This window comes from Dendroctonus ponderosae, unplaced genomic scaffold, assembly GCF_020466585.1.
Source record: "Dendroctonus ponderosae isolate FM_Combo_2020 unplaced genomic scaffold, Dpon_F_20191213v2 Dpon_F_20191213_2, whole genome shotgun sequence".
Taxonomy (NCBI): domain Eukaryota; kingdom Metazoa; phylum Arthropoda; class Insecta; order Coleoptera; family Curculionidae; genus Dendroctonus; species Dendroctonus ponderosae.
In genome coordinates this window covers 7,676,179-7,691,648 of record NW_026018165.1, presented here as the reverse complement: position 1 = coordinate 7,691,648, position 15,470 = coordinate 7,676,179, and the positions used below count along the sequence as shown (strand labels likewise).

General features: G+C 32.1%; 1 protein-coding gene across 6 annotated transcripts in view; it reads left to right on the top strand.

Moving 5' to 3' along the window:
- Nucleotides 1-15,470, top strand: part of LOC109537841 (protein yippee-like 2) — a 93,917-nt gene that overhangs the window by 76,646 nt on the left and 1,801 nt on the right. For 4 of the 6 annotated variants that reach the window (XM_019904760.2, XM_019904758.2, XM_019904759.2 and 1 more), the window contains 3 exons: nt 612-771; nt 10,313-10,356; nt 10,630-10,738. In XM_019904760.2, coding sequence (XP_019760319.1) covers nt 667-771; nt 10,313-10,356; nt 10,630-10,738 — 258 coding nt within the window. In that variant the 5' untranslated portion in view covers nt 612-666. Of the gene's footprint in view, nt 1-611; nt 828-10,312; nt 10,357-10,629; nt 10,739-15,470 lie in introns of those variants that run through there. The other 2 variants (XM_048663617.1, XM_048663618.1) reach the window with 2 other exon arrangements.

Sequence of the window (15,470 nt, the reverse complement as noted above, 5' to 3'; positions counted from 1 at the left end):
ACTGCAACCAAACTGTAAACTTTGTGAAACTGGTGACTTTTTCGAGTTGTTACGCCGTCGTAAAATATAATTTCTTCCTGACGTTTCACAAGCACGAGTGGCTTGCACCTTCAGAGGTGGTTTGCTTGAAAGCTTACTCTGTACTAGGCTAGGCCTGGGTAACACTGTGTTGTGTGCAGCTTTTGCGTAGGTGCCGCTCTGTGCGCCAATGCGTTATAACACCTCGCGTCTAACGGACCAACACCTTGAATAACATTTAAATTTAATCCACACAATTATTTGATTGTATTATGAGTTTACTGCATCATAAAAAGCGTTGACACGTTGTATTGACGCGACAAGTCGTATTGGGATTAGTGCGTCAACAGCTGAAAATCCATTGTGTTACCCAGGCCTACACTGTACTGGTTGGTTTCAAGCTAACCGCCTCTGAAGATGCAAGCCATTCGTGCTTGCGAAACGTCGGGAAATCTATTTTACGCCGGCCTAAAAACCCAAAAAACTCACCAGTTTCAAAGAATGACCTCAAAAGCCTATCTTTACTGATATAAAATTTAATCTTTTTTTATTTTTATTACAATTTTTTAATTTGAATTTTGTGTTTGTTCCAGGTGTGACGGGTCCGCATGGCACGTGCCAGAGCGCCGTCCGCCATCACCCGCCGCCATGGTCAAGACGTTTCAGGCCTATTTGCCTCCTCAGTGTCATCGCACGTATTCGTGCATTCACTGTCGGGCCCATCTCGCCAATCACGATGAACTTATCTCAAAGGTAACGCCTCCAAACGTCGATTTTTCTAAAACATTTTTCTACCAAAAAACTTGCTGGTATGTTTCTCATTAAATATGAATTTAACGTTAATTACTGTTTCAATTGTATAACATTTTGCTGATTGTTTTGAGTTAATTAGAGTGCCAAAAAAACACAGATTTATATTTGTTTTAATTGTGTGCTTATTGCTTCTGACATACAGTGTGTTTCTAAATATATTGTGTTCAGAAAGGGTTTTTTTTAATTTATATTATTATGAACATTTACATAAAAATCGGTGTACAGAATCTTGCTTTCGATTTACGACAGATTAAAGTTTCGGGGTGTTCTTCGTTTTTTTTATATAATTCCTGCTGTAATACATCTACATTTATTTAATCGATTTATTTCTAAAAAGCGTTTTATTTTATTTCAAAAACAACACAAAAGAACAACAAAGTATCTAAACAATTATAAAACAGTAAAGTGGTACAAAAGAATCTGCTAGGACCACTTTGAGGAAAATATCAAGTGCGAAAGTAGCGCATGGTTTCTATTAAATCACCCTGTAAAATCACAACCATAACTTTTTTTGAATAACCCATCAGCTAGAAATGAAGTAATTATTTCAAAAACTACCCGACATAAAGAAAAAATATATATTTCAATTTCAGCACATTATATGGTCGTTATATTATATCGGTCGAAGTTACGAAATTAGCACCCTTTCAAAATCTTTATTTTTTGTTCAATTTCATTATTTTCTTTTGTTAGTTAAATATTCAAAATGCGCATTCGATTATTGAGTGCCGTCAAAACTCACTTATAATCACTACTAACTTTATGTTGTAAAATTTTAAAAAGTACCATTAAGTAAAATGTTAAGAAAAAATGAGAACCGAGTCTTGCTTAGAATCCATTTTCTTTGTTGGGTGATACGTAAAAATCGATGAGACAATTTCATATAAAAATTACAGTTTGGAATATCTTCATAAAAATTAATCGTCACCAACTCATTTTATTGACCATCTCTGAAAACAGAAAATATCTGAATCTGCCGACTGTCCTTACTGAAAATGCAAAATTTAATTACTCTTGTTATAAAACTTTCTTAATTACTAATGCTTATTAAACGGATAATTACAACTTTGCTTCTTATTAAACTGAAATAAAATATTTTTTTAGCGATACTAAATAGAAAACGTTCAATCACTTTTGTTTTAAAAATATCCCGTGATTAATATTTCATCATTATTATGTTCATTTTTCGATATTGCAGAACAATAAAAATCTCTGGAGGCAGATTTTAGGCCATTTGAAACTAGGTTACCATTTTCTTCAGTACTTTTTAGAATTTATCATCTAATCTTACATTGAAAACACTCACTAGTCGGATGCACATTTTGTATATCTAAAAAAAAAGAATTATTGAATTGACCAAAAAATTTATATTTTACTAAGATGATAAGTTCTTAACCCGGACACACACTAAATCGAAAACCAAAAGCTGTGGACTTTTATGTTTTATTTCGTTATATCATGAGTTAATAATTGCTCCCTTCTGATTGTACTTGGTATTTAGGAACATGCTGAATAAGTATATTATGGAAAACAATTATTAGTTCGCTACAAGCATTTTACACTCTTAATTATACGTAAAAACGTATTCGTAAAAATCATCTATTGGGAAAAAGAAATCTTTAACTTAATTTATGACGAACATTCATATAAAAAGGGTCGACAGTTTCTTAGTTGCTGCTTTATAATTCCTGCTGTTTTTCGAGATTTAGGTCAAATAAACATAAGCAAGCGCCAGTTACGATTTAAAATGTAAATTGGCAGGATTACTAAAAGCCAAAACAATACAGTTTAGCAAATGATGGATTTGCAAGCTCGGTCCGGCTGATGAGAACTAATAGGACTGAAACCGGTCCTGGAATTGCTAGCTTATTATTGCAAAAAAATATATTTTTATAATCGACCGACAGTAAGGTCATTATAATTGATTTTTCGTTTTTCGAAAAAAATATCGCTACAAGCACTTGCTTTGGAAGAAAGCTGCGAATTAATCCAAATTCTGTTAGTAATACCGAATTAATCAGAGGTTGTTGATGGATAAGTTGGCTGGCAAACATCGAACATAGTTTTAAGTAGCATAGAAAACTCGATTACAGTTATTATTTTGTGCGCTTAAAATATTAGAAACAGTCTAGTAGATTAACATCCTAATTTTAACCCAGAATCCTTAAAGCAGTGATTTTACCATAACTTGTTAATCAAGCCTTGCCAAAGTCATACACAAAAAAATCGTAAAATAATGCAGAAATAGCACAAATTTGCAACCAAACAGTTATTACCAAATACACGCAATAAATATACACAAAGACACCGCCACGAGTTTTGTGGTTTCATTATTTTTACTTCTTGATATTTTATTATAAATTTTATATGGGCATCCTGACTGCCAAGTTAGAAAAGATCGCAAAATTTCGCGAGAAGTTTCCAATATAAAAACATAAACCTCATATGGGTCAACTAATAATTTGATAATTTTTTGTTCACTTTGCCTGGCCTCTTAAGAAAATATCTTATAATATATTTATGAAATATATTTTTTAAATGTACCTCCATCAATAGCCATTGCATTATCACCTTTCAAGCACCCATTCAAAGCATGTTTCGTGTTTGGGCAGAAATTCGTTTTTTGGTACTACAAATACAATAATTTGATACTACTTGTTTTAAGCGGTTTTTAACTCGTTTTTAGTGTAACTTTTTTCTTATGGACGATATCGCACAATAAACACAGTGGTTAATAATTATCTAAGAAAAAGCAGACTTGGGTTGGAATCTACCTGCATATGTGCAAAATCGTTTTTCTAGGACAAAGATTGTGTAAAAAGTTGTTTCCACTATAAACAGGCAATCGATTGAAAAAAAGGAGGAAGAACGATGAAGATTGTAGTATGAACTCGCCTTAACCATATAGTACTTCCGTATAAAGCTTCAAGTAATTTTTTTTATAATAGGGCAAAATACGGAACAGTTAAGTTTTCACGTGTTGTATAAAAAAAACTCATAAAATGTGCACAAATCTAATTAAAAAATGTGTTTAGAAACTGTATCTCGTATTTTGAACCAAGCAATATATTTTTAACATTTTATGTTAGGTTCGTTTTTTAAAACAAATTCAGAACTAACAAGAAACGTTTTAAGCCCGGGCTTATCATTTTTTTATCTCACATCCTTCTTACAATGTGTTCAAGCATGCAACCAAAAGTTCTTTCCAAATGCAGCTTTTCAACCGAATTGGTACTCACTGTTATTTTTGTTCAAAATTGGACACATTTGCCTTATAAAGACAATGTTTATATACAGGGTGATTCACAATCTTATGGACACACAGCAGGGGCGTGTACAGGACCTCAAAACAAGCCAAGTTTACATTTAAGTTTTTTTCCTCAGACCCATGATTATCGAGATACAGGGTGTTAAAGTTTGAAAAAAAGGGTGTAAACATTAACCTACGTTACAAATTTGAGCAAAATACCTCGTAAACTGTAGGAGCTAAAGAGAAAGTACCAAAATTTGTTTGAACCTTTAACACCCTGTATCTTGTTAACCATGGGCTTGAGAAAAAAGACTAAATGGAAACTCGATTTGTTTTGAGGTCCTCTACACGCCCCTGCTCTGTGTCCATAAGGTTGTGAATCACCCTGTATATTTACAGAGTGTTTCAGACAGCGTAGGTAATTAAATTTTCATTATTGGATCTATTTTGGAATAGTTGTACGCCGCAACTGGTTCCAAGCTGAGTAAATCCGCGTATTAACTACAATAGAATGGAATTGAATAAAAATAATTACGCTTTCATTACACGTCCCATATAAGATTGATTTAAATAATGTTATCATCGGGGATGATCGACAAGTTTTAATTAACGTCTGGCTTTAAACTGATTACTTCCGTTATATCACACGCACACACACATATAAACAAAAAAGTATCTATTCTAAATCTACATCTGTATATTATTAGACTCCTGACCTACTTGATATGAATACGCAATATAAACAGGTTTTTACCTGGGCGACAATTGAATAAAATAAACCATTTATGTTTGACTGTTTGGATGGATGTATTTTGGCATCAATTTGCAACTTTTGGTTTAAACAATAATTACTGTTATTATCGGCTCAATAATCCCTAGGCCTAGGGGTTCAAATCCGGGTTGACCCTACACCCGATTTTTTCCCTGTATTAATTTTTTTCTGGGATATCAATAGCACGTAATGTGAGATTTAGGTCGGATTTTTAGCATCGATTAGTGCTATAGCAGCGTTGGAATCCATAATTGCATGCAGTAGAAAAGCAGGCAGTTAAGAATATAATTACTATTTACGAGACGTAACCCAACCAAACCTGTGCCTTAAAACCATAGCTGCTTTAATTATAATTATACCTGGCATGTTTATTCTGGTTTTATATGGACTTCCTTTAATTCGTCCTGTCATTATTTCGATATCCTCACATGTATTTTGGTAAAGAAGTAAATCGAAATTTCTGTAAGGAGTTTTACTAAAAAGTTGCCATTTCTTTATTTCTCTACCGTGCATGATACTCCTTAGTGCAAAAAAAAGCTCAGAACTTCAATACTTATTTGATGATAGTTTGTATCACGGCAGATGTGTGTATAAATTCAAAGTTGAAGTTACGATTGATGGTTTGAGGCTTTTATCCGTTGCGAAACAAAAAATCCGTAGAAAGCTGCAAGAGTAATCGGAAATCTTATAAAGCTTAGTTGTGTTGCGAATGTAAATAATATGTCTCATTACTGATTGTCTTAACTCATGTTTTGGTAACTATTTTAACTAAAATAATATTGTGATATCAGAAAAGTCTTTAGAAAAACCTCAATAAAGGCATGAGAGATACCACGATGTTGAGGAATTTATTGTCATAGGAACGGTATAAGTCTCAACAATCGGGTTTTGCACTAATTCATTTCCCTGGGAGAAATTTGAGCAGCAAATGAGATAAAACTGAAAATATCGCCGCAATACAAACGAAGAACTCACGAGATTGAACGTGTTATTTGAACAGGAAAACAAGCAGCGAGATATTCGGAATTTGGATCAATAAGCATTTGTGCATGTTTACAAACAGAAATTTAAAGGTAATGCCAGTTGCTAAAGACAGTTTTGAATGAGAAACACGAAATAATTAACAAATTTTCCAATAAAATGATTGAGCAGGACGAATGCATTTTAATTGAGTTATTAAAATTTAGCTAAAATTACAGTATGCACAACTACATCTGGCCATATAGAGCTTTATTTGAGGACAAGAAAAAAAAAGAAAATTATTGGAACGAACGCAAGCGTAAAAAGTAAAAACAAAAAGTTGCTAACCAAAGAATTTTGTAGACATATTTTATTTATACGACAACAAAGAAAATAAAGTAGAATCTGCAATATACACACCATTTCATAATTCTGAAACCATCAAACGGAAAATGTTATGGCATTAATATGTAATAATAATAGCAGTAATAAATGTAATACATAAATATTGCAATTCTGTATCAATATTATTACCACAATATTTAATAGAATTCAATAACATTTAATATCCGGGTTGAATGGTTTCTTAATACACGTTTCCTTAACTAATGGTACTATTACACTCTGTAGGAACTTACCTAGTTTGTTACATGTTTAATAGAGAAATGTATAGAACACTCGACGTTAGTTCATATTACACATGACTCGGTAATTGCTCTCAATAAAGTACAACCGCAAACTTTACTCTTTAAAATGTGAAGAATGATAAGGAATTTTGCTATATTTGACAAAGGAAAAGGGGCTCAAATTTATTGATCGTCTATGAAGTTACTGCAAACAGTAACTTAATTCTTTTTAATTTTTACTTCTCCTCAAGTTGTAAACCTCAAGTCCGGCAAGTCAGTCACAAAACTGTGGAATATCCCGAAAAATACGCTTGGAATTTAAAATATGTTGATGCCGTGACACAATTTTTATTTTTTTCACACAATTTTTAAATCAAGATTTTATCCAATTCTTACAGACTCGCAGCGATAAATCTAAAATCCTGTGGCAATTCTTTAATTGATTTAAACGACTTTCAGTTACAATAACCGAGATATATAATTTTTCAAATAAAATTTTCCATGACTCGAAAAATGTTTCATATGAAAGGACGATTATAAATTTTTCATCCAAGCGAGGCGAACCTAAATAAAAGTTAATCTATCATAATGTAAGCAACAAACCCAGCCATCGAATATGCTCTCGGCCAAGTTATCAACTTATTAATGATCACTTATCTGCTTGCAATATAACTTTAGTTTGAAATTAGTTTTCGAACATTTCGATCAAAAGTGTTTAAACTACATACATATATGAAAAATATGGTATCCGTACTTCCGTAATTGCCTGGTTATATTCCCGTACATTCGATGCCAACAAAGTTTTATATTTCTATACATATATATATTTTTATATTAAGCATTACGCTCTCAGAGATGGGAATAGTTGATTAAACTACAAACCTGAATCTTGAAATGTATGTATTTCCTATTTAATTTCCCATTTATGTAACCGATCGTTTCACTTTCCCAATTCCATTTTCCAATTTTTGATGTCGTTTAGTTGCAAATTCAGCCAAAACCAATTTAAATGGAATTTCTGTTGTTTGGCAAAGCGAATTTTAAATATTAGCAAATTTTATTGATTTCTGTAAATCTACTAGTGAAAACCGTAAAATTATTTCTAGCTTTGCGATCTGATGTAATGCAAAATCGTTTTTTATTTGCAACAAGAATTAATTTATTAATTATATTTAAGCCTAAGATTTGGGCTTATATTTGAGTACCTACAGAGTGCCAAAAAATGGACATCGGTGACGACGTTCCAAAATCAGCTTGAAATAAGATGTTAATACATGAAAAACATAACGTACTTCTTGTATGTAAGTTACTAACTTATTTTCCCATTTGGTATGTATATGTACGGGCTAGTAAAAAATGCCTAATACAAAAAACTCCAAAATTAATGATAGCAGCATTTTTTTGGAAATACATCAAACCTACAAATAAACGATTTGTGTTGTTTGAATAAAATACATTTTTTTCTTTAAAGCAAATTCTGATTACTTATGAAAATTGTATTGAAATTGTGATTAATATTTATTTCTTATAGCCTTTAGTTTAAATATTATTACGTTCCTGAAATGTTTTATAATAAAAAAACCCAAAATTAATACATTTGTACTAAAGGATCAGAATCTAGTTGAAAACTGATTTTTTTAGTCAAGATTTAAAATAAATCTAAGAAAAGTGAGTAAAGTTGTATTGTATGGACAAGAAAGGCTTGAATCAGTATTAAGCTTCTTAAACTTCTAAGAAGGTCGATGCTGCTAGGCTTGCAAACTTAAATGGGTTAAGGCAAATAATAATAATAGTACATACATAATACAAATAATAAATATGCTGTAAAAGACTAGAAAATTTTGCGTTTCCCACTATAAAAAAAGCTACAGTAGAGCTTTCTGGTGGAAATATATTTTGAGAATTTTATTAATTTGCAATTTAACATCGATTAACGTTTTCAGGTCGCATTATTACAAGTAATAGGAGAAAAATATAATTGATAGCAATTCCGTTTACACTTTTAAATAGATTCGGAATTCTCATTAACAAGTGGGATTCTGTTTTTTTGTCGTATTTTGGTATAAGACACTTTCGTCTAAATTTCACCAGTATCTTCTGGAACATTATCGATAGTTTTTTACGAACTTAAAAGAAAATAAGTTTGGTAACCAATACATCGGCAAAAAATATGATATTTTAACATAAAAGATTGCATTTCATGCCGGAAAGAGAAATTTATTAAAGTGTTTTTATATCAAAAACGAATTTCTGTGCTGAGCCTAAAAAGCCAGCAGTTAAAGAATCGTTGAATTTTCTTTTACATTTTCAAATTGTATGCAACTAGCAGTTTCCGCTTGGCGTAAATTCCCATAAATGCGACATATCGTATTTATCCGACTATGGAAGTAATACAAATTTGTAATTTAAAACATGTTATTATATTACAAAGTTGTCCTTCAACTTAACACGCTTTTGTAGCAACGTCTTTTGGGTCACAATATTCCTTTTTGTATCATGTTTCCATGTTCAAGAAAAATTTGCAGTTTTATTTTTTTAAATAATCCGATCGGGCTCATACCATGAATAAAAAGACCTAATTTTGCGCCTAGTAGTGCACTTTTTCCAATCTGTGGGGCTTTTGCAACATTTTTGTATTCTTCAATTTGCCATCAATATTTTAAGGGTATTAATAATTTAAGGGTAAATCCAAAAGCACCTGAAATTTTATTGCAAATCCTACATTCTTGTGCACGTCAAACACTCAGAACTTAGTCGAACTTAAAAAATGATATAAATATATTGTCTTTTATCGATCGTCTTTAGATACAGTTAATTTATTTTGTTGCAATTTGTTCCTGCTATTATCTGTATTGCTATGTTTCAGGTTAACTTAAGAGCTACTATTTCGAAAATTGTATTAATTTTAAAGCAATGACCGTTTAAACAGGAAATAGCTTCTTAGAAAAAGGTTTGGGCAGCTACGTAAATTGAGTAAAAAATAAATATTTCAACAAAAAGCTCCTTAATCACTGTGTTAGTATCAAGACATTTGCCCATTCGATAAATCCTAAGTTTCGTTCGATTTAAATCAGCGACTTTGCTAAATATCCGTTATGCGATCAGCGCCCCTTGATCTAATTTCCGCTCGAAAGTTCATAAATAATTTCTAATTAACTCGGAATCACCCTGCATTAACAACAAGTCGACGATTACGAGTTTTGTTCCCTGATTGAAAAACTCCAGATCGATTCTTGTTCCTGCTTAATGACGCCTTAACGTAATTAAGCAAGACCCACCATTCTCTTTCTTGATTGTTGGAAACACATTTTTAGATTCATTAGATGTGAATTGAGTTTTTCCATTGGGTGAATGTTTGAAATAGCAGTAAACTCTTGATCAATTCTTCCTAAATAAAATGGTATTAAATCTGAAATGGCTTGAAGTTGGAAAGTTGGACGCTCGAAAAATTATTCGACGAAAAAATAAAAGGATGTAAAAGGAAAGTTTTACCTCGTCCATTCTCTGAACTATTTGGCATCTCCAATGATCGAGACCGTTCAACGTTAGCCATTTTCCAAATATGGATTATTAAATATCGTGAAAATTGCAGAAGCCACAAGACAAACCCTCCCAAAAAATTTTGAACACGGTAGATCAGTAATGAAGCGCAACTATCGTTTTGAACTAAAGTTGATAAGCAACGATGCTTATCAACTTTAAAAAATTCATTAATTTTTTCTACTTCAAAGAAGTAGGTGTGTGTAAACATTTCCTTTCCCCCATGATTTCCCCATTTGAATGAATTGCTTTTTCTAGTGAAAATAGGAAATACCGTTTTTCTTTGGAATAGTGACTGTGCATAATACTGAAACCATTTTTCTTCTGTTTCAGTCATTCCAAGGTTCGCAGGGTCGGGCGTATTTATTTAATTCCGTGTAAGTATGTCTGCTTTTATGTTTAAAGTGGTACGTTAGAAAATGCACAAGGAAAACCCGAGCCATCAAATATGTATAGCATTTGACCCACTTTGGATTATGCAACTTCTTAAAATAACTGATTGTCGGGAAGCTGAAATACTTGCATTTGTTAATTAATAGCTACAAACTTTGCTGACTGAAATTGAGCGTTTGTTCTACTTGCATTCGGAATAAACTCATTATAGTGGTAATTATTGGGTTGGTTTAGTCTATTTCCAATTTGATTTGCAGAGTAAACGTCGGATGTGGACCGGCAGAGGAACGCGTTCTTCTTACAGGGCTACATGCGGTAGCTGATATATACTGTGAATGCTGTAAAACGACCTTAGGTTGGAAATATGTAAGTAAATATTGTAAATATTGTATGAAAAATGTTTTAGATATTTATTCAAAACATTGTCTTGAAAATATTCAATTGCTCTTTGACCCATAAGTTTGCGCAAAACAAGCCCGTGTTCAAAACAAGTAACTACAGTTTTGCGTGGCTCACTCAGCCATGAAGGGATGTATATTAGATCACTATGTAGATGTGAATATTAAAGCGAAAAATGTCTTCTTGCTAAAGACTTATACTGCCGGGGGGTATCCAGGTGTGTTAACTCGTTAGCATAATAAAATAAATTAATATAACAAAGAGGAACATTTTTATAAAGAAATTTACATTATATTTTGTGGCTTTCTGTATGCCAAAAACATGCTAATTTTCTGTGCGCAAGTAATATTTGCCAGAAAATAAGCTGCTTAACCAAATGAACATTTGACATACAAATTTGGAACTAGATAAATTCTGATTGCTTCAAGAGATTTGCCTTCTGTTTGAAGCTTTATTGAGCCCGATTTGCTTTTTGTTAGTCTATAGTTCTGAAAAAATGCAAAATTGCGCAAAATTCGGCAAGTTGCTTATTGGACGGACAAAAAAGTTTTTTGATCTCAAAACAAAAAGTTTAAAGATTAGCCAAATAGTTCAAATCGGTTTTTTGATTTTTTCGTACATCTGTTATATTTACAGGGTGGTTGCAAAAAATCTACTTTTCTTTTCCGCAACGACAACTTTTCTGCTCTTGGTCCGACACTTCATAGACGGGTTAAGACGAAAATTCTATTATAGGGCTGCACAAAAAATTACCCAAATCAGAATTGCCCCCGAAGACTGTGATTCTGGAAGATTTGCAACTAGGTGAAATGAAAGTGAACTTTAAAATATTTCGTTTATTCATCATGCAAGCCGATATATTGAAACGAACTCTGTGGCTCAAATGGTTCTTGAGCAACGTCAAAAAAGGCGGCGTCATGTTTCAGTCGATTTCGCAATTTAAAAATACTCTTGACTTTTTCTTAACAAAAAACATGAAATTGGAATCCACATTTGCATATCTGAAACAGTTCTTTGGAGACAAGTTTCAATGAGCTTGATGTAAAAATACGAAGCCGCCCAAAATATTACCAAAGTATAAAAATTTCTTGTGAAGGAATCAATGGTTTAATCGGAACCAAATCCACACTATCAGTAAGGTAATATTTCTTGTATTGAATACTGGAACCCAAATTTCCATATCTGAAGCAGGTCCTTAGCGAAAAGCTTCAGATAAGCTTGATATAAAAAATACGAAGCCGCCGTATTCCCAATATATTCCCAAAATATTTCCAAAGTTTAAGGATTAACTGCGAAAGAACCAGGAGCAAAGTAAATACTAAGCTTACCGAAAGTTGCGTAGTGGCACCTTGAACGAAAGAAGAAAATGTGTTTAATACAGCAGGAAATCTGTCCAAAGCCAAATTATTTGAAATCAGCAAAGCAGAGAGATAAATAAAAAGAATCCATAAAACTTCAGTTGATTGTCGGAAAACTAAACTCAGTTCAACCTTAAAGATTTATAGATTAGAGGTCACTCTTACCAGCTTTTTCAAGCTGGCGCCCCATCCTCAATTTTCTACCCATAAATCCTCAAGAAGTTCACTACATTTTCACAAACTACCGCACTTGCCATAAGGGCCACAATGATTCCATATTTCCCATATAAGAATGCGATTTTGGACTCGTTTCGTCCACTGTCGGTAGCAAACTGAACACCGAGAAAAGACACCGAACTACAGAATAAACATGATTTTATCATTTAATTGTTCGCCCTTTCGATGATTCATGCTTTACTTGGCAGTTCGATTTCAGTTTGTCTATTGTTGACATTTTTGTAGAAAGTGCCTGTTCTCACTGCAATATTTCCAAAGGAAAATTTCACGTTCCAACTTTACGAAAGTCCACAACTAAACGAAAAACGCCCCAAGCGCTGATCTTTCACCAATTTAATTTTAAATTTTGAGCCATTTATATTTGTCTGAATTTCACTCAGCTGCAGTGATTAATGCACAACCCCAAAACTAAAATTAATAACCGAATTAATTTTGTTGTTCTAAAAATATTGAATACACAAAAATACCGAGAAGACAGCACTTAAAAATAAAACTGTTGCTCAATTTCCAAGTGGTGATAGAAACCAATGAAATTTCAACGAATTAAAAATGTCCGTTCAGGTTTCTGATTTCAAGAATTATTAATTATTAAGCGCAATTCGAGGTGCGGCGCAGTGAGGCGCGATAAGTTATAACTCACCAACTCACAAAGCGGCATCAACTCAAAAGGGTAACTCAATACGGTGTTACCCAGGCCTAATCTTAAAGCTTGTGATGTTGAAATACAAAAAATTGTATTTTCCTCCAACACACGCAAAACTTTCATCAATTTTTCATTGTTCACTTGCCACCCTGTAGAAACTTTACCTGGCACACTAATTTTTTGAAAAACCCCGCACTAATTGAAAAAGAATTGCACTAATGTTTGAAACAGACACAATTCGCTCTAAGAATTCAGAATTTATCCAGCTCCAAAGTCAGTCCAAATTTGTCGGTGTAACGTTAATTTTATTGAACAGTTTAGTTCAAATTGAGTGATTAATTCCTAGTTCCTAATTCCCGACCAATTTTTAATGATTAATTCCTTCAAAAAAGCAGTATGGCAATGACTGCAATAGCTTATAGGGTTTTATCATTTAACTAGCAAACACAATCCAGTAGTTTAAGCTTTAAATTGAAAAAATCGTTGATTTTCTGCATTGTTCGAAAAATTATATCTAACCGCTCGTGAGCGGCGTCTAAAGAAGAAAAATGTATGAAAGGGTTTTAATTTAGACCAACATATTGTGAAGTGGTTGACAAAATATTTTAGTAGCAAAAAGGCTTTTATCAGAATCGTTATTACATGTTTGGTTCTGCAGAATTTGGAAAATTTCATTTCGAAACTGCAAATGCCAAAGACACCAGCAGGGACTACTATAATATTGAGAATAAAGGCATTCAGAATGTACAGGAACGTACAGATGAGCAAACTCAATATTACAGTAATTTTCTTCGCATTTCTTCATGCTCGGCTTATTCGTACCAGTAACAGTTTAGTGAAGTTTTGTTGCTTCCAGTCTTTTAGATATTATGCCCTTTTGCAATTGCTTCAATAAAAAATATATTTAAATTAATTGTTAGAATCAGGACTCTTATAGGATACATAAAAATTTAATATTTTTGTTAAAAGTTCCACAGAAATTTAATTTAATTTTCCATTATAAATGCAAATATTTTTTCAAATGAGTTTTAACTTTCAGTTAGGTTTTAAAATTATCAAACACAATTATACATTAACATCATTTATATAACTGATGAAATTTGAAAGTTTTAATTTATACTATATGAATTTCTGCTTTTTGCGCGTTTTATTTAATCTTTCATGCTTTGACATAATTAAAAATGAAATCATAATGCGGTGTGCAACACATTATATACAAACATTAAATTGGAATCAGTCTGACAATAAAACGCAAAACGCACTTTAAATTTGCAAAGTTGAAAAACAAATTATAAACAATCAATAATGAAACGAAGGAAAGATAAAACAATCCCATTTCATTTTATCCTTTTTCATATAAATAAATTGCTACATTTCCAAGTTGTTGTGGCTTATTTATTTATTTTAATTGGAAAATATGTTTATCGATATTCAACTACATATTTAGAAATATTATGGCTATGGTCTATTCAAAGGTTAAGAAACAAGGTTAACATAAATTTTGTATAATATTTATATAATTGTTTTCGCTAAAATTGTGATTGATCTGAAACTCAAAATCAAACTCTCAGGCTTGATTTTAATGCAGTCGCATACGACGATTAATAAATAAGGATTAGAAATTACTTTTATTTCAATTTCAGTAATGAGTATTTCCTTGTTTGGTGCACGAAAAACTTGAAAATATTTCGAACAATCGCACAGTGATTTACGTACTCAAATATGTACATACAAAAATTAATTATTTATTATAATTTAATTAACGCATATGTATAGTTGTTTTTAATCGTTCAAATCATTGTGGTTTAAAGAACGTGTAATTGTTATTCTCATTTTTAAGGCCCAAAACTTTCTTGCTAACCGTTCTTAAAAAAAAATTAAGGCTCTGTACAATTGAGAGACTCATCCGTCTCTTGTAAAGTAAAAGCTGTAGGTATTGAACGAGCTGTGGCTCTGACCGATGGATGACTTATTTTTGGTAAATTTTAGTTTCAATAAGTAATTGCGTGCAAATTTGTAAAAAAGAAGAAAAGCATGCATTTTTACGCGTGAAAGGCATTTTAAACAATTTATTAACATTCTTTATCTGAATTATCACTGATTCGATGCTGTTGCTTGCTGAACGGTTTAGAAAAGACTAGCAATATGTCTAACCATCAATATTTGGGAAAATTTTAATTACTTTGTTTGCATTTTTTTGTTATTTATTAAGAAATGTTTTATTATTTATACAGGGTTATTCACGCTAAACGGCACGGACGTTTGCGGCTAGCCCGTTTGTTTTTTGCAAAGTATTATTTGATGAATCTACAGACGCCTATCGGGTGCACATTTTAAAAATATTTTTGTAATAGTACATTATCTTAGTACAGAGTGTCCCAAAAGCCCTAAAAGTATCAAAGTTGTGTTTTTCTAAATGAAATACCCTATATATTATTGCATTTTTGGATTCTCTGAGCAA